The sequence below is a fragment of the Enoplosus armatus genome, chromosome 23, assembly GCF_043641665.1.
Source record: "Enoplosus armatus isolate fEnoArm2 chromosome 23, fEnoArm2.hap1, whole genome shotgun sequence".
In the NCBI taxonomy this organism is placed as follows: domain Eukaryota; kingdom Metazoa; phylum Chordata; class Actinopteri; order Centrarchiformes; family Enoplosidae; genus Enoplosus; species Enoplosus armatus.
The window spans coordinates 4078668-4097893 of record NC_092202.1 but is presented as its reverse complement, the minus strand read 5'-3'; the positions used below and the strand labels follow the sequence as shown (position 1 = coordinate 4097893).

The window sequence follows — 19226 nt, the reverse complement described above, 5'->3', positions numbered from 1 at the left end:
AAGAAAGAGACAGAAGCCTGTGGGTTAAGGAGCATCTCAATAGCTGAAAGGTAATATTACATTCCTTTAATGGGAATGACGAACAACAGGTTAGTCGTTTCCTTTACAGTGTGTAGCGCTTAGTTTTAAATTATGCTGAATTAAACTCCAGTGTAATTGGAGACACTTAGACGGGGAGTTTACCTGTGTAATGGTTTGGGAAAGTGTTTGTGCTTTCAGTCTTGACGCTTGTGATTTAACCAGTGGGTGTGTCACCAGTAATACCTTAGAGCTACAACAGAATTGATCTTTCCTTGCTGTGCTGAAAGAAATATACTTCGTCATCTTGACTTATGAAACCTGTCCCGTAAAAACCTAAATAAGTAATGAGACATAAAGTAATCCATCATTTTTATTACCTGTACAAGCAAACCTGCGTCCTGAGCTCTGCTGTCTCTTTTCATGGCAGAGCGCCGGGGCGCTGATATTAATTCACTGGTCTTTGCTTCTAATTTTCTAACTGGAGTGGTTGTTGTGGAAGCTTTATATTGCAGTTGAAGAGTTTTCCTCGTAGAACACAATCCTGGGTGAAGAAATAAATGAATTACTGGAATTAAATGACAATCATCAACTTTATTTCATTTTCTTTATGGGATGGCTGAGAATAATACTAGAGGTATCATCAGTGTACATATTGCCCATAGTTGGTTAGAGTAGGTTGATAACCTTAAGTTAACTGTCAGTTTGCTGACTTTCCCCCATTATAAAGAATGAACTTATAACATAAACAAAGCACACATATGTTAAATATCAATACGTCGCTCAATTAGCAACTGACTATTTAAAGCAAGACTATGTAACTTTTGAAAGAAGTAATAATATATCCTTCCTCCTACAAATAAGAAGTTGAATTAATCAATAATCGCAACCTTGCTCAGTTCAATACACTCAAGGATTTTACTGCTACAACCTTACTTGGTCTGGTATGACCATAGACAATAGAGTCACTTCACTAACTCTATTAATCTTCTCTACGTGTGCTATTGTTACACTATGTCTTACTATTATCCCGTAATTGTCACCTATGGCAACAGTGGACGCTGTTCAATAAAAAGCTGCATGGTCTCTTAGCTTTAAGTATTCAGTTATGCATTGAACATTTAGACACATCTTTGAGTACAAAGCAAAAATGTCTGCAGTTAATGTCTTTGAAATGCCAGAAGTGAACAACATATTACATTTCTAATAGAGTAACCTCCTCTTTAAGCAGATATGGCCTCCGCTCAAGCATCACCCAGAGAGACCTCCTCACTGGAGAAGCATCTAACATGCTCCATCTGCCTGGATTCATTTGTGGATCCTGTCACGACAAATTGTGGCCACTCCTTTTGTAAGGAATGTCTGCACCACAACTTTATATGCTATGACACAACATTGTGCCCCCTATGCAAGCAGCATCAGAGCAAAACCCCAGGTGTGAACATAGTCCTGAGAAACATTGTCGAACAGACAAAAAAGACCCAGGAGAAAGACGAAGATAAATACACTGGGGCGCCTGGCGAAGTGGCCTGTGATATTTGCACAGTGCGAAAGCTGAAGGCTAAGAAGTCCTGCCTTGTGTGTCTTGCCTCGTATTGTTCGGCCCACCTGGAGAATCATTCTTCAACTGAAAGGTTGAAGGGCCACAAGTTGGTGGAACCTGTGGAGAACCTGGACGACAGGGCCTGTCTGCAGCATGGACGCCCCCTGGAGCTGTATAGCAGGAAGAAGGAAAAATGCATTTGTGTACGCTGTATGGAAGGAGGTCAGGAGGAGGTTGTTTCCACTGAAGATGAATGGAACAAGAAGAAGGTGAATTAACATAATAAAGATTTGATTTTGATTCTAGTCTTGACAGTAATGTGTATTTACTTTTATCCATCGTGGTATGGTGGATAAATTGATAGAACTGCAAACGCACCAAAAAAAAGGTACTCACATAATGAGAAGTTTACATCGTGTTATAACACAGCATGTAGAATAGAAAGAAGAACGGTTGAAGTTGGGATATTGACTGGCTTTTCTGTTTACTACAGGCTAAGCTTGAAAACATCAAGACAGAGTTACAAGAAAAAGTAAAGAAAAGAAAAGCACGGGTGGATGAGATTAATACTTCTTTTAAGAGCTGCAAGGTAAGATGCAAGGGCCAACATTACTCATTCTGGATTGAAAATAGGAGGTCGAATGGACAATTCTTGCTTTTCTCCCATTTTCAGGACCAGGTGGACAATGAGTGGTGGGATATTGACAGGGTGTTCGAGGCTGTGATTGCCATTGTGAAGGTTGCCCAGGCGAGAGCTCTTAAGCCACTAGAGGACAGGAGGAAGGCCGTGGAGAAAGAAGCAAAGGACCTCATAAAGGAGTTGGAAGGAGAGATCAACGAGCTTGAGAAGACCATCTCTGAGCTGGACGACATATCTGCGCTTGAGGATCACATCCTTTTCCTGCAGGTGAGAAGGAAACTTCTCAGGAATGGACCACTTTTACTCTGATTTAACGGATGAAGTCCGTTTTTTGAGGAGCTGCACAGAAGTCCAGCAGATCCAATTACCTCACAATCAATGTGGTTTGTAAGATTAGCTCTTCTAATCTGCAGTTAATTTGCACTGTCTGCTGTTTAATCTCCTCTTTCTTTCTCTTTTTCGCTGTCTCAGAGTTACCCATCTCTTAAAGACCCGGACAACATCAAAGACTGGACAGAGGTAGAGCTTGACACATCACTGTCTTTTGGCACCATGAGAAAAACCACAACAACCCTACTGGAACAAATACAGCAGGAACTGGAGACACTGACCTCCACTGGTAAGAGTTACCATGGTGGTGAATGTTAAAAACTAAAACGTTGACTTAATTGACATAAAACTATTTCTTCACTTCACAGAACTTCAGAGAGTTCCGAAGTTTACAGGTGGGTGATATAATCTGTTTCTTCCTGACAATGTCATACAATGAACAGTCTTTGTGTTCAGATCTTTTCAATTATTTTCAACTTGTAATTAACAGTGGATATAAAGCTAGATCGTGCTACCGCGCACCAACGCCTTGTTGTTTCTGATGATGGGAAGGAAGTCAAAGATGGAGGAGAGGACCAGGAAGTAGCTGATGCTCGGGAGAGGTTTGATCTGTTTGCCAGCATCCTGGGGCTCAACAGGTTGACCTCTGGGAAGTCATACTGGGAGGTGGAGGTCAGCAACAAGACAGGGTGGGACCTGGGTGTGGCAAGAAGCGACGCAAACCGCAAGGGGAAACTCTCGCTGAACCCTGACAACGGTTACTGGGTCACTGTGCATTATGAGGATGAAAAGTACGCAGCCCTGACAGATCCACCAATCCGTCTTTCCCTGAAAGAGAAGCCTAAAAAGGTGGGAGTGTTCGTGGACTACGAGGAAGGTCTCGTGTCCTTTTACGACGTGACGGCTCAATCTCACATCTACTCGTTTACTGAGTGTTCGTTCAGTGACGAGCTTTCCCCATATTTCAGTCCACATGCAAAACAAGATGAGAAAAACGCTGATCCTTTGATTATTTCTTCTGTGATACGTTATGAGCAGGACATTGACATGAAGAATGTGTGAGTTTTCTGGGTGAGGGGGAAGCAGTGAATACACAGTGTATTACTTTACTGTACATGCTTCTTGTGAAATACTGAAACACACTGTGGAGTTTCTGGCTGCAACTAGCGCTTTGGATAAATATATTATACATGCACAGGAACAGCACACTTCAGCCAATGACTTCACACGATTCGACTGATCTGTAGGTGACAGTGACATGTAACCAACTGAGGTTTTCCAAAAAAGTGTCTTTGAAAATGCATTTAACACATGCCTGAGGTTTTCTGTTTAATGCATACGTAACTGATCAAATATATTTTTCATGGCCATGTTAAAAACTGTTATAAACCAACATAGTCTTGATCTCATGCTGTGATCTGTGTGTGTGTGTGTGTGTGTGTGCAGTCTACATACCCTGATTATTAAAACAAAATGTGCTCCAATGGCATTTCTAATCTCAAAATCTAAATAAAAAAGAAAAAGAATACAGTAACTGCTTTGTTTTCTTGATTATTTAGCAATATCCTATGTTGAATAAAACCAGATGTTCCAGAGTTGTTGCAGAATCGGTGCCGCTGTTGATGATCCAATTTCCTGCTGTCTCTACTATTTGCTATCTAATAGCAAAAAAGATATAGAAAATACTGTAAAAATCCTATTTTAATAGTTCATTTAATGTTCAATTCATTCAATGTCTTCGGCAAACAGTTATCTGTTACTCTTTCATCCCAGTTTGGTTGATCAGAAATCTAACCCACTGCCAGCCAGTCAAGTTGTTTTTGAGGTGCCTCCCTTCTTCCGGCTCAACAATAAGCCCAGAGTGGGTTAGCCTCAACTGGGATATGCCCACCAGGGAGCAGCCTGCTGCTGGAGCAGTGTTGCAGAAGCTAAGCTGTTTAGCATGAAGAGGCCGCTAAGTTACCATGGTCTCTCACAGGAGGGGATCCCAGTCCCTGCTCACAGTGGAGCAGCATATAGAGGAAGCCATACGCAATACTGTTGCTGCATGGCCCATAACTACTTTTTGTACGCACAGGCGAATGAACATGTTTTACACTATTCACCGTTGTGACATTTGTTTGAATGATATGCAAAGTCAACAACTAGCAGAGTAGTGTGGCTCAAGAACAGCAGATTGTGTGTTGCAGAACAGGGAAATTACAAGAAAGGCTCAGGCTTGTTTGGCTGAAATGAAAGTGAAACAGAAGAGAGAGAGGGAACAAAAAGAAGGAGAGACAGGAAATGAAAGACACATCACACACAGGAGCATCAAGGTTAGAGAGCACAGGGTAAGCTGCTGATGATCTGGTCTGATTTGGATTTTTTACCTTTAGAGCACTTTGTAGTGTCTGCTAGAATTACAATGCCACATAACACATTAAGGTGCAGGCTAGATGTTCAGTGACTTATTTACCTGTTTGGCAAAATTAAAACGTGAAGTAATATTAAAAACTGTTTATGCCTTTAAAAGAAATGATTTAGATGTGTTTAAAAGTTATTTGAGGTCAGTTTATACTTTATTTAATAATATATTCCACAGATATCCTGGTTGTATGACACTGTCTTTGATTACAGTGCAAACTAACAACATACCTAGCTGACAGAAAACAGGCAGGGTAGTTCATGCAAACAAATACTGTGGTAGGTTTCAGGGCGTGTACTAGGTACACCAAACATCGTGGTACACATTTTCAATAGGCTGTTTATTTGCTGCCGTCAGAGTAAAATAAATAGTAAAAGTTTCCTCCAATTAAAGTTTTTAGATCCTGTTCTTGTTTGAGTGAGGAGCTAATGTTAACTCATTCTTGTCCAAAGTGCACTTACACTTACAATATGAAAATAAATCATGTTTTATTGATTGGTTTAAAGCGATGTTAACCATTGCCAAGCTTTGGGCAAACTTATCTAACTCAGACATTGGTGTTTTTTTAAGAATGAAAATAGATTTAGATATATATTTTTCTTATATGACATACTATCTTATCATTCGTATACTATCTTACTATAGTACATAGTACATATTTATTTACTATATAATTGCACATTCATATATAACACATATACACACACTTGTATTCATATATATTGTGATTTTAAATGTATACTATTTTTCACACTATGCTTACATTCATCATGCATACATACTAATCTGTAAATGAAAATATAAATGTAAATATACTGTTTCTATGTCACTTTGATCTGGATTCCCGTTGGTTTTACAGGTACTGCACTTTACAGCATTTAGCTTATCTTCAGACTTACTCCATTTGTTGATTCGATACTTCTGAATGCAGTAAAAATTAATTTTGTTCTGCTTGTGTCTGGCTGTGTGTAATTTGCAGCAGGAAGAAATCAATGTTGTGCAATGCACTCTAGAGTACCACTAGTGGGCGACTAATCACTGTCTAATCTCAGTCCCACACATCCAGGTTGCAGTCAGCACAGTCCGTCATCAGATAGTAATGAAAAAGTAGATCTAACGAAGAAAGTATGAGGGACATTTAACATAAGCATTAAATCTCCTAATTGGGTTTTAATTTCCTCTCAAAATGTAGTTGATTGGAACAGAGAAATTGTTTGATAAAACACAAAAATTTAGATTTTACGATTTAAACAACAAAATAACACTGTTGATCACTAAGAATAACTGTTTCCAGGTTGGGTACAGTATAGTTCCTGAATCCTGAACATACTAAGAAGCAATTGTTGTTGCTACAAAAAAAAAAAAATTGATGGATAAAAATTCTACAGATACTCAACACATCAGACATGAGCCTCCAGGTTTGCAGCTGCGGTTGGTCCAAAGTTACGACCTACCATGGTCTGAGAATTCACCAGGGGAAGATGGGATGCACGCCGAGGGGAATGAAGATCCCCGAGAGTGAACAATTTAGAATGAACTTTCCTAACTTTCCCTACATCAACCTACTAGAGCCTTTCTCCACCCCTTTTATCACGTCTGGTGAGTGGTACACATCTGATTCCTCATCCACGGTTCTTAGTTACGTACTTCATGTATCACTGGTGTCTCTAATTCACCTGCTACAAATGGTCAAATGTAGGAAATGAGAAGAGTGACAGGAACATTAAAAAAGCCTCATTAAAGTAAATGTTTGCTCTTGAACGACAATACTTGGATCAAGTGCATTTAAGAAACTGTGAAAGGCAATTTTGTCATTATTTTCATATCAGTGTTAACTCCATTTATCTTCACAGTACAACGACCGTATATTTGTTTGCCCCATTTTCGCCCTCTACCAAACTACTGAGTATGATTGTCTTATTTTCAGAGGATGAACAGAACATCTGGAGATATCCATTTGGCCTATCTCATCAAATGGGCAGCGGACGAATTAACAGCACTCCAGTCAAGACTGAGGTATATTCAAGCACAAATAAGAGATTTTATTGGCCAAACATGCACAATCAGTTCAGGACAAAACTTTCAAAAATCATTATGGATAACAAAGTTGTGTTACTTGTAAATACAGCACAAAGTGTCACGGAATATTGAATGATGGGGAAAGTTAATGTAAAAGTAAAAGTGAGGTTGTTTTGGAGCAAATTAAGTTATATTAAAGAAGCTAGAAACACTCTGTAGTGTCAGGTGAAACCCTTAAAATCTAATCTTACCTCTTTCTGACAGAATGTGTCTCCGAACCTCACCATCTCCACCGCCAACTTGGACATAGCTCGTCGAGCGCTTGATTTCTCCGCTGGTGCACAGCAGGTAAAGCAAAAAACTGTTTCAGCTGAAATCACTCCCAGACACACTCTGTCCATTTTTGTAACCCTGTCTTGTAACAAGCATCACCTTTCTTGCATCAGTTCAGGACAAAATAGAGACTATCATTGTATGTAACGTGGATAATACAAGATATAATACAGTCCACCACTGGTCCAGACAGAGATATCTCAACAACTTTTGGATGGATCACCATGACATTTGGTACAGAAATTCACGGTCCCCAGAGGATGAATCCTACTGACTTTGGTGATCCTCTGACTTTTTATCTTGTGCCACCATGAGGTCAAGTTTTTCACTTATCCAGTGAAATGTCTCAACATCTACTCGATGGATTGACACCAAACTTGGAACAGACATTCATGGTTACCGGATGTTGTATCCCCTGATTTTTCCTCTGGCACCACATTTAAATGTGCCCAATACTTTGGTTTACGAACCATTACCTGTAAAACTGACGACAGTCCCATCAGCCTCAGCTGTACAGAGCTAATTAGCAAATATTAGCATCCTACCACGCTAAACTAAGATAGTGACCATGTTGTTATACCTGCTACACACCAACATGTTAGCTTTGTCGTTGTGAGCATGTTAGCATGCTAGCATTTCGCTTGTAGCACTGCTGTGACTATGTGCAGTCTCACAGAGCCGCTAGCATGGCCGCACACTCTCAGTCTTGTTAGACTCTATTATAAATGTGAAGGTGTTTTTTTTTTTAACAAATTAAGTTGCATTAATGTAAGCTACACGCTGTAGTGTCAGGTGAAATTCTTTAAATCTAACTTCCTCCACTCTCTGGCAGAATGGGCCTGTGTCTCCAAACCTCACCATCGCATCGACTCCTGCCACCACATCATGTATGCATTATAATGCTACAGTTGTTGAAACTCAACAGCGCTCTCATCAACCCACCGCCAACTTGGACAAAGCTCGTGGTTTCTCTGCTGGTGCACAGCAGGTAAAGCAGATGTGGACAAAAGACTGTTTCAGCTGAAAACACTCCACCCAGACGCACCCTGCTGTATAGAATTTTAATGTTTGCTTGACTATTATTGTATCTAACGTGGATAATACAGGATATGTTAATGTATTTGTAAAAACACATTAAAGTGTCATGGAAATATTGAGTGATCGGGCAAAAGTTAGCAAGGCTAAGTTGAGTAAAACCCATAAAATCTTACATTCCACTTTTCTCTGACAGCCTTTCCCGATGCCGCTGCCACAGACCCTCAGCACCCAAGTGAAGGAGGCAAACACATCACGTATGCTCTATAACTGTATTGAATTCATACCGGAACCGAACAGGAATAACATGTAGAAAAGATTCAATACAGCTTTGTTTGACAGTGACTGTCTTCTTTCTCTACAGTGTTTGAAACTCCACAGCGCTCTCATCAACCCGCCGCCAACTTGGACAAAGCTCGTCGAGCGCTGGATTTCTTCACTGGTGCTCAGCAGGTACAGCAGATTCTGGATCCATTGCTGACAGAGAAGTTTTTTTCTGTTTATAAATCATTATATTATCATTTGGTCCAGCTTGCACTGAGTGCTTTCATCCTTTAGGTGGGGCAACAGGCCAGGGTGCTCCCTACAACCACAGCTCAGGAAACAGTAGTCCGACCAAAGGAGGAACAGATGAAGAAAGAGAGGGAGGCTGAAGAAATACTAAAGGTACTGAACTTCTAATAACACAGTTGATTGATTTTAGCCAAAACTGGCAGTGTGGCTCAAAGGATGCAGTGTGCAATTGCTGAAGTCAGATCATCTGTAAAAGTAAAATTGCTTTATCAGTTCAGAAGAAGTTGTTGTTGGCCATTATTCAAAAAATTTGGATAATAAAGTGTAATAATAAAGTGTTGTAAACACATTATTGTAAGTGGCAAGGACTATTGAATGATGGGGAAAGTTGATGTAAGTTTATTAAGTTTATTAAGTTATATTAAAGAAGCTAGAAACACTCTGTAGTGTCAGGTGAAAATCCAGTTTCATCCTGTGAAGTACAACCATCCATGCATGCTGACATGAACATTTAAATCGCTGCGCCTCACAGAGCTGCTAGTATGGCTGTACACTCTTATATTGGGTATTTTATTCTTGTGTGCACGCAGGTGGTCACTACAGTGTGTGCATACTAATATAAGTTCTTTTTGTCTTCATCCAAGGTGAGGAAAGAGAGGATAGTTGCTGATTTACTGCAGAAAATTCATATGAGAGAACAAAAGATTGCTGAAGTCAGATCATCTGTAAAAGCCTGCAAGGTAAGCTGAAGCTGATTTTTTACTTTTTGATTTTGGTTTTGATGAATATTTCTTTAGCATCCTCTCTGTCCATTACTCCTTCCAGGGCAGCTTGGATACTGAATGGCTGGAGATCAACAGCGTGTTCTCAGAGGTGATAAAAGTTGTGGAGGACGCTCGGCAGAAAGCCCTTCAACCTCTGGAGGAGAGGTCGGTCATGTGTGCCTCAAATTATAAGCCAGTAACAGTGATATGTGTGTGCTGACAATGTGCTGTATGCAGTTATGGTACTGCACATTTTATTAAAACTAACTGCCATAATGTGCTATATGTTATTTTTAGGAGACAGAGCCTAAAGAGTAAAGCACAAGATGTGATCCAGAAACTGGAAAAGGAAATTGACAAACTCAAAAAGACCATTGATGCGTTGGACAAACACCCAGACTTGCAGGTGAGCCCCGTGAATCTGACATCCAAGCTGGGGAAGCTAAACCAATATCATTACATTGAATTATTGTTTTGTGCCGCAGGAAGACATCTACATTGCTGAAACAGAGCCTCAAGATTTACTTGTACATTCATTGCAAGTTAGAGATATCATCAACAAGCGTGTATTTTTCCACTTGTTTTGTATCTTGGCTTCATTAAAATGATTTTATACTAACAATGTGACTTTTCTCCCTTGCACAGGGGTCTCTTCGGACAGACCTGGATGAATCTCAAGATTGGAGAAATGTAACTGCTGACACTTCATTCTCCTTCAGTACGCTAAGAACTACAACATCAAACATGATGGAACAAATTCACCAGAAACTGGACAAACTCTCTTCCGTTGGTGAGTGCTCCTTAAGTTTATCAAGGTTTTTTTTAGTTTCATTTAATCAAGTCCTGTATTTCATTCACAGTCACTTGTTTTAATATTATTTCTCATTCCACAGAACTCAAGAGGATTCCCACATTTGCAGGTGTGTGATTCAAAACCTAAAGAAAATGTGTGTGAAAAAATGGTGATTGTTCTTCATTTTGATTCTAAATATTAGACTGCATGTTGTGTAGATGCTCTAGTGTGAAGACATTACAAAAGAAGGCAAATCACCTGCCTGAAGGAAAAGATTAAGACCCTTTGACATGAAGATAAGAAAAAAAATTCACATTCACCGGGCCCAGCTTGTAAAACCTGTCTTTATTTAAATTTTTTTAGTCATATTTGAGTTTCTGATCATTTCTTGTGACTCGTCTTGTTGTTTAGTCTGTATTTTCAGACATAGCATGCTGTTTTGTGTAAGATCACAAAAACAGAATAGAAGGAAAAGAAAATAAATTTCAGAAACAAAACAGATTCTTAAACAACCTGTTAAAAAAGACCTGCACCACCTGCACACAAATCCAAACCTCCAACCCCTGAATGGTCTAGCGACACTCAACATTCTTAACATAAAAAGTTTGTTTAAAAAACAAAATGAAGAAGAAGCGAGGGTCAAGGACAGGCAAAAAAAAACGGACCAGTCACCGCAGTGGACATGCAAGTGCACTTACAACAGCTTAAGCTGTAAGTGTTGTAATCATTATCACAACACAGTTATTTGGTAGAAGTTAACAAACTCCAAGAGCTGTAATCATGATTACAACACAGTTCAACAGAATACACGTGGGCCATGATTCTATTTTCATTATCCTATTGTTCTCTATTCAACTGCAGTGGATGTAAAGCTGGATCCTGCTACCGCACATGGATTCCTTGTTCTTTCTCCCGATGGGAAGAAAGTGAGAGACGGAGGAAAGAACCAGAATGTTCCTGACGGTCCAGGGAGGTTTGACATGTATGGCAGCGTCCTGGGGCTCAACAGGTTGACCTCTGGGAAGTCGTACTGGGAGGTGGAGGTCAGCAACAAGACCGGATGGGATCTGGGTGTAGCAAGACGCGACGCAAACCGCAAGGGAAAACTCTCGCTGACTCCAGAAGAGGGTTACTGGGTCACTGTGCATTATGAGGATGAAAAGTACGCAGCCCTGACAGATCCATCCGTCAGCCTGGCCCTGGCAGTGAAACCCCAGAAGGTGGGCGTCTTCGTGGACTACGAGGAAGGTCTCGTGTCCTTCTACAATGTGACGGCTCAATCACACATCTACTCGTTTACTGAGTGTTCGTTCAGTGACGAGCTTTTCCCATATTTCAGTCCACATCTTAAACAAGAGGAGAAAAACTCTGATCCTCTGATTATCTCTGCTGTGAAAAAGCAGTCGTAGTTTTATGAAGTGCATGTGCATTTAACTGTGGCGTGATGTCTCCTGACAACGCCAAAGGGTTTAAATGGGTTTTTTTAAGTTTAGACATTCCTTTTTTTTCTTATTAAACAAGACATTCTTATTCATGTATTGATGAAGACTTTATGGTGGGGGGGTTGGGGGGGGTCACTTTAGTTTCATGTTTTTCACTTAAGAGATTGCTGGCATTTTGCAAAATGTATGTAGGTTAGCTGTAGGGTTTGCTCTTTTATTGTCGTTTATAGTTAATATAACAACATTTGGTGGACACCCTTTCCACTTTTACCTTTTACCAAAATAATCCATTTACAATATGGTATGAAGTGAGAATCCATGAATAGAGGGATAATTGGGGAATATCTTCTGTATTTTTTCTTTATGATGGTTTTGGTAAAAAATAAAAACATGTAAACATAAAACATGTTTGACGTTGTATTTGTGAAAGCCACAATGAATCCTTCTCTGTCTTTCTCCCACTTTCCAGACCTCTCAGAAAGTTTCCCGATGAATGTTTGACCAACTGTGAGAAAACAATATGACTGCTACAAGTCATAGCATGTCCTCGTTTGTGGTGCAAAGACTGTGGGGGGAGCAACGTGCCCACAGTCGAGGTGGAAGGGGGCGAATATGTTTGATAGAATACCTTAGGACTCTGCTTCCCATCCTTGGGGTCTGGGTTTGACAAGACAAATCCGAGGGGTTGCAAGATGATTGAAAAGTTTGGAAAGAAGAATACCGATAGGCCTTGAAATATTGAATGACATCATCTGTGAAGGGAGCATCACACTTTGGTTGATCTGTGATGAGGGGTCGCGGGTCGACATTGCTTGACTATAAAGGATCACAAGCCAAAAAAGGTTGGGAACCACCATCCTTGGATACAACTGTAATTTGTGTGGCTTGTTTTGCAACCACAAATATGCATTTACAAGGGCCCTGGCTTATCCTTCGGTCTTACCAAATCTCACTCTCGCACTACAAAAGTGCACTTCCTCATTCACCAGAAATAACACATACATTGCACATTACCTGCACGTTACGTAAGTTTGCATTTTTTTTTTGGGGCTTTTTGCTTTCGGCTAACATGATTGGTTGTGATCAAATGTTCACAAGACAAGAGGGGGTTTAAAAAGGGAGAATTGTTTCTGGACTTCTGTCAGAGGCAGATATCAACTGATATTGATCCCCTCCAGACTACACAGCAACAGAGAAAGGTGAGAAAACGTCTCTATAGCTGTCTGTAAACTTTTGGCTAATTTAACACATTTTGAAACTATTTAGAAATGACTCCATTGGATTGTTTGTGTCTCCCATTGTTTAAAATACAGAGGAAACCTTCAACAAGTTAGCTTATACAGTACATCAGGTCCAGATGAAGATGATGGTAGGCTACTAACCAAGAGCATGTTCACTGCTACAGTTCAGTACAAAGAAATGATGATATTTATTTATTTTGATGTTGTTTTGAGCAAACCTCTTTTCTCCCTCTAGACAAAATGAACGTCATTCTCCTGACTGCCATCGTCTTCACCGTAGCCCTTGTTCATGGGGGGCGAGGAGAGTTTTCTGATGGCAACTTGGCAGCCCCTCGTCCCCCCAAGTTAGAGCCCTGTCAGCAGATCGCTGACATCAGGGCGTACAACACATTTGTCAAGAGACACATTGTTCAAGAGAGCTTTAACAGAACTTCTCTAAATGACTGGCAAAGGTGAATTAAAAGTTGAAATCAATTATTTCCTTTTGAAAGAACCAGTAATTGTTGCTTTATTGCAATTTGATTTAATGATTCTTCCTAATATAGTATATCAGTGCTATGTTTAGCTTTGGATGCAACAGCTGTTTGGTTTTCTAAACACATTAACTGCCATCTGAGAGATCTAGTAGATCTGCTAGAACTAGCTTTAAGTGATGCATTATGGTCAACATACATTTTGTCTTAGTGAAAAGAGACCAAACCAGGTGTGAAAGCGCTCATAGCAGGAACATGTAATTGTAAATTGTAATTGTGACAGCTAAAAGATGAACATGTCGGTATAATGCAGTGAAACGTTATTCAATCAATCGACAATCATTTGTCACATGTAATCATATCTCATTACACAGATACCTACAGAAATCCGGACTCTGTGGCAGAACTCCAGTGCAGTCCTTCAGTGACAACAAAATGGAAATCCTGAACATCTGCAGCCACCGAGGCCGGCGTCTGGAAGGTGTTACTGAAAGTGACTTTTGCATCAGCAGGGACAAAAAGACGATTTTTAAAGTCAAATCCAAATTCAACAAGACTTGCACAGTTCAAAGTGCAACAACTAACCAACAGCATGTGATTGTTAGCTGTGATAATATTAAAAACCGCGGCTGCCTCCCTGTCCATTTTGAGTTCTACAAGAGCCAAAAGCCAGGCAATATAGCCTGCAAGGACCCATAGAGTGACCCACATTTCTGAAGGGTTAGTGCACTCCTGAATCCAGCTGTCAGGCTGATTATTCATTATCTGACATCTGAACGTTCAATCAAGCTTAGCTAAATTAATGATTTTTGCTTATAAAGATATAAAGAAATATTGACAAAATTCCTCAGGACTGTAACAAGGACACAACTATGAATTAAAATACTATTAATTTACCTAAATATAGCTCTCCTGTATTAAACATATTTTCTACTGTGACTGATTTACAACCTCGACCAAAAATACTATATACTCCTTCATTATATAAAGCAGAAGACGAAACACTTCTTGGACTCATTTTCAGGCATTTATTTCTGTGGATTTAGCAGAACAGATGCAATGAATTATGGGATTTGGTAGTGACAGAAAGGGTTTCTTTGAGGCCTCAGTTCAAGGAAACCGCAGCAAAAGCCAATGAACCCTTACCTCATTTTATGACTTGTTTTTGAGATTGTTCATCCATATTACCCTGGATTTGCTTTGGATATCAGGACCATAATAGCTGACGCCAATAGGTAATGGGCAGGCACATAAACAGAACACAGACTACAGATATGACCCATGACATGCAGCAGTAAGCAGATGATAAGTATGAAAATGTGCGATATGGAATAAAGGACAACTGAAGTCAAGAGACACAAAATGTGACCTTTATGTGTCTGTTGGCAGTCCGGCATGCAGAGGACGAAATCATGGGTGGAAACACAAATTCAATTCAAATTTAAAATCTATCATCTGTTCATCCTGCTGTCGAGTTTTGGAATTCTGTATACTGTGAATGATGCAAATAAACCTATGGAGAAATTTAATTTGTTTAATGAAAAGATAATCTTTAAAATAAAGACATTCTACACAAGGACAATAGAAAGTCATAAGAGTTTGTACAGAAAATGAATTTATCATTCGACATAACGGAAGTTTCAGTTGTTTTTGAGAAGAGAAATTAAGCTCACAGACAAGCTGTTATTATCAGTTGTGATCTAACCTTCCAGCCTCACATCTATGTAATCTACAAAAAACTTACGAAGCCAAACTTTAACCTGCAGTAGCCTCTTGAACAGCTGTAATAGTTGCAATTAATTAAAATGAACTTACAGCATTTTGAATAAAAAAATGTAATGACAAATGAATAATGTCCTTTCTCAAACCGGATTGACCAGAAAACCGCTGAAGGTGGTGATGTCATTGTCTCCCCAAACATGTGTGTTTGCTCCCAAGCGCACATACACCTGGTCCCCTTGCTCCAGCTGCACAAACGCAGCATTGCCCCCGTTATCAGCCCCGTCATGCGCTGTTCTGTGGTCATAGGTCGTCACAACAACCTGGTTGTTCTTGATGAGGTTTAGACTCACTGGGTGTCCCCCTCCAGCATGATAAAAGAAGGTGAAGTAGTAAATGCCTGTGACAGGTGCAGCAAAGATACCTGTGGAGACAAGTTTCAATTACAATGCCAATGACAATATGACAATATTATAAAGAGTACAGACCTGCTCCATATGTAAATGTATATATCATTAGATTATAGAAAATATCAGTATTACCGTACTTACCAGTGAATTGACTGTAGGCATTGCCGATGTTTATTTTCACTGATCTGTAGATTACAGTTGTGTCTGTGCTGAAGGGTCCAATGGCTCCACTCCCTCCTGTTCCTGCACTGAATACTACCATGGTTCTTTCTTTATATAAAGCAAAACACCGTAATCACATCGCTGTTCCATTTTGTTTATTCTCTCACTCAAACGAACTTCTCACAGAAGTTTTTAAAGTTTCACTTTACCTTTGTTCTTCAGTTCAAGAATCTGGTTTTCACTGTCCTTCAGTCTGGTTTCCATAACTCCCAGTTTTTCTTTCATGGCACCGAACTCTCTCAGGAGATCACACATGTCAGGAAAGCATGACTGTGTTCCACTAGTTTTTTCTGTTTCAGGAGCATTACCACCCTCCTGGGCCAAAGTCAGGCCGCAGAACAGTGACACACACAGTAAAATGGTTAAATTCATCCTCCAAGTAGATTCTGTCCCCTAAACTCTGACTGATGTGATCCCTCTGCTGCTTTTATGTCGTTCAAAGACGACCTGTTAATAAATAACATCCCTTTTGGCTAAGTGGCTTCATTATCTGTTTACTGTTTCAGTGCACATGCAATGAGGAAATAGTGGAGACTACATTTACTGACAATCAGTTAACCTTTGATATCCTGGAGAAATGTAAACAGAAATATTTCTCAACTTTTCACCGATGTACTGATTTATAGGAACTTATTGAAAGTTCATGCGTTTCAGGGGGTATTAAAGTAAATCAACCACGAAATAAAGTGACTTTATTTGAATATATTCAAATAATGAACCACACAGTAAACAGATTGAAGTGAATGATTTTAATTTACCTTCATACATGCATACATAATGAATCAATAATTGCTTGTTTCATTTCTGTGTGATTACTGAATCAGGTCATCTTGTTTTCAAATATTCATGCAACATAACATAATAAACATAAAATCTGCTTTTCAGTAATTACACAGAAAAACAAGAAGCATCATAACATAAATCAATGAATTAATTCCACTTGTCTATAAGGATTTTGCTTCATCCACAATCACTCTTTTGTCAAGCTTTAAAACTCTAAAATCCTTTTTTCACAATAAAACTGTTGTAGATTTCTGTGAATTTACAAGGAGCAACTGCCTTCTATCTATTCTTTAAAGGCTAATGGTAATAAATCTTTTATTTGACATGCTTAGAGATATATATGTATTGATTATTTATCCCAACAAAGTGGTAAATCATTGTGGAGTCAGCCATTGTTACATTTGACTGACCAAAAAACCACTGAAAGTCGTGTGGTAGTTTGATCCCCAAACGTGTGAGTTTTCACCCATGCGCACATACACCTGGTCCCCTTGCTGCAGCTGCAGAAACACTGCGTTTCCTCCATTATGGGCCGTTTCATGGACTGCTGGGTGATCCTGTGTCTGTACCATGCGCTGGCTGTTCTTGTAGAGAAACAGCTCTGTCCCACGGTCTCCTCCAGAATGATGGAAGATAGTAAAGTAATAAACACCTGCGACAGGTGCAGCGAAGATACCTGTGGGAACAAGAGGGTGTTGGTCACATTTCATTTTTAATTGACTGAGTGAAATCAAAAGTGCTCTTTTAGATCCCCACGTAGAACATAGATGATTCAGAGAAAACTCGACTGACAGCATCATATTCACTCTATATTGGCTAAAAAATACCTCAATAATACTCATAACAAAGTTAAACAAGTAAGTGATCTGTGATGCCCTTACCTGTGACTTCACTGTAGGCATTTCCGATATTTGTAATCACTGTTTTGTAAATGAGAGTCGTCTCCGTGTTGAAAGGTCCGACTGCTCCTCTTGCTCCCACCTCTGCACTGAATATCACCACTTTCTTCTCTGCATAAAGCAAAAACACTCTCGCCACATTAGTTTGCATTTCCACATCCCATCAAAACTCACACATTGCTCAGTTTCATTCAAACCAATCAATACGTTTCACTCTACCTTTGTTCCTCAGCTCCACAATCTGGTTTTCACTGTGCTCCAGCCTGCTTTCCAAAGCTGCCAGTTTTTCTTTCATGGCGTCAAACTCACACATGTTGGGACAGCAGACAGGCTGTGTTTGACGAGTACTTTACGTTGTTTAAGTCACGCTGCCGAACGGAGACACAACCGGAGATGGCAAGTAGATTCACGGTGCACAGTGAAAACCAGATTTCCCAGTTTCCTCTTATGACCACTGAGTCATGAGATATCTCTGGCTGGTGTCATATGAATGTGTCAATGATGACCTTTCATGGCTTTTTATATTCCACTTGTCACATGGGTATGTCCTGCTGTAGGATTGGCTAAATTATTGGTTTGTATGGCTGGAATTTAACTGAATTAAATGAAGATATATGTTTTAAGTGTTATTCTTTGTTTTATATTTAGAACTTTGTAACATATTCAGCCTCATGCAAGAGAATTTTTCGTATTCTCATCATAACTTTCTCTTTCTTTTTTTTTCGTACGGTGGGTGTGTACGAGTGTGCCACATCAGATTCAGCAAACGCCCCTAACTTCAGATAACTGTGTAAATTTGAGAATTGTGAATTAGTATAATTAACGCCCTAGTAATACCATATAAGCATGCAATCTAAACCACGACAACAACAATTCATCCGTCTCTATCAGCACGCTGTCTAAAGACGTGCTCTCTTCGCTGGGCCTGATGCACTGAGGCATCCAACCTTGATCTTATTGATATACAGAGCCATGATCAACCTTAGTTGTTTTGCAGTTTGAGATGTTCATATGGATATTGTAGTACAATAGCATCAATAGCCGAACTGCAGAGTCAAACAGGATCATGCAGCATAATTATGAAGTGTCATTTATATAGGGTTTGGATTGGAGTAATGGATTATACCATCCATACGTGAAAAACTTTGGTTTAGATAACAGCAGACTAATTGAATAGAACAAATCTGTTCATGTGACTTGTTCTATGGGTTCTAAATGTTTGTGTAAACTACTTTCTTACTGTCAGTGGAAACCTCAAAAACTTACTGTACATGTTTTCACCCTCAGGCATTATGTAGACCTCAGATCACAGTAAAAATCACAATCAGATGCAAACCATACTCATTCCCATGGCTAAAGTTGCAGGGACACAAGGTTTCACTTCACATGAGAAACTGAAATTTACAGCTTAAGAGGAACTTTTTCAAAACGATTCTCAATAATATGCTGTCCCAACCTGTTTGGTAGCTGTTTATTTCCCCCTGGACCATATATGGTCTTCTTAGCTGAGGTCTCTGACTTCCTCTCACCCACAATGCTGACCTCTGAAAGAGTAGTTGGTGGTTTCGGTATTAATATTGATGACAACTCATGTGCCACTGAAATCCCATTTCACTGATTCCTTTGACTTGAATCAACTTCTTCT

At 39.6% G+C, this 19226-nt stretch overlaps 3 protein-coding genes and 2 long non-coding RNA genes across 5 annotated transcripts; 3 read left to right on the top strand and 2 right to left on the bottom strand.

Moving 5' to 3' along the window:
• The first annotated feature begins 1251 nt into the window (after positions 1–1251).
• On the top strand, positions 1252–11801 carry LOC139306236 (uncharacterized). Its single transcript, XM_070930187.1, has 16 exons — positions 1252–1830; positions 2055–2150; positions 2235–2468; positions 2673–2820; positions 2900–2926; positions 3022–3590; positions 8120–8275; positions 8519–8579; positions 8687–8775; positions 8881–8988; positions 9480–9575; positions 9661–9764; positions 9897–10005; positions 10245–10389; positions 10493–10519; positions 11254–11801. Exons 1-16 carry the CDS (start codon positions 1252–1254, stop codon positions 11799–11801), a joined length of 3096 nt encoding a protein of 1031 aa, XP_070786288.1.
• LOC139305941 (uncharacterized) lies at positions 6491–7258 on the top strand. The gene is made up of 3 exons (XR_011599365.1): positions 6491–6534; positions 6863–6951; positions 7219–7258. It is a non-coding gene; the product is annotated as an uncharacterized lncRNA (long non-coding RNA).
• Positions 11802–12986: 1185 nt separating the features above from the next.
• On the top strand, positions 12987–15378 carry LOC139305970 (uncharacterized). The gene is made up of 4 exons (XR_011599373.1): positions 12987–13033; positions 13148–13203; positions 13311–13527; positions 13923–15378. It is a non-coding gene; the product is annotated as an uncharacterized lncRNA (long non-coding RNA).
• A 32-nt stretch (positions 15379–15410) lies between these two features.
• On the bottom strand, positions 15411–16271 carry LOC139306137 (complement C1q-like protein 3). Its single transcript, XM_070930097.1, has 3 exons — positions 16049–16271; positions 15819–15947; positions 15411–15691 (listed from the first exon to the last, which is right to left on the bottom strand). Exons 1-3 carry the CDS (start codon positions 16269–16271, stop codon positions 15411–15413), a joined length of 633 nt encoding a protein of 210 aa, XP_070786198.1.
• A 373-nt stretch (positions 16272–16644) lies between these two features.
• LOC139306007 (complement C1q-like protein 2) lies at positions 16645–18052 on the bottom strand. Its single transcript, XM_070929967.1, has 3 exons — positions 17801–18052; positions 17564–17692; positions 16645–17358 (listed from the first exon to the last, which is right to left on the bottom strand). The coding sequence occupies exons 1-3, from the start codon at positions 17892–17894 to the stop codon at positions 17078–17080; spliced, it is 504 nt and encodes a 167-aa protein (XP_070786068.1). The 5' UTR covers positions 17895–18052; the 3' UTR covers positions 16645–17077.
• Positions 18053–19226: the final 1174 nt, after the last annotated feature.

Coding starts and splice junctions, on each gene's coding strand:
- LOC139306236 (XM_070930187.1), top strand. CDS start 1,252: ATGGCCTCCGCTCAAGCATCACCCAGAGAGACCTCCTCACTGGAGAAG. Junction 8,276..8,518: donor TCTCTGCTGGTGCACAGCAG/GTAAAGCAGATG, acceptor TTTCTCTGACAG/CCTTTCCCGATGCCGCTGCC. Junction 8,989..9,479: donor AGGCTGAAGAAATACTAAAG/GTACTGAACTTC, acceptor TCTTCATCCAAG/GTGAGGAAAGAGAGGATAGT.
- LOC139306137 (XM_070930097.1), bottom strand. CDS start 16,271: ATGAATTTAACCATTTTACTGTGTGTGTCACTGTTCTGCGGCCTGACT. Junction 15,948..16,048: donor TCTTGAACTGAAGAACAAAG/GTAAAGTGAAAC, acceptor CTTTATATAAAG/AAAGAACCATGGTAGTATTC. Junction 15,692..15,818: donor TGCCTACAGTCAATTCACTG/GTAAGTACGGTA, acceptor TTGTCTCCACAG/GTATCTTTGCTGCACCTGTC.
- LOC139306007 (XM_070929967.1), bottom strand. CDS start 17,894: ATGTGTGAGTTTGACGCCATGAAAGAAAAACTGGCAGCTTTGGAAAGC. Junction 17,693..17,800: donor TGTGGAGCTGAGGAACAAAG/GTAGAGTGAAAC, acceptor TGCTTTATGCAG/AGAAGAAAGTGGTGATATTC. Junction 17,359..17,563: donor TGCCTACAGTGAAGTCACAG/GTAAGGGCATCA, acceptor TTGTTCCCACAG/GTATCTTCGCTGCACCTGTC.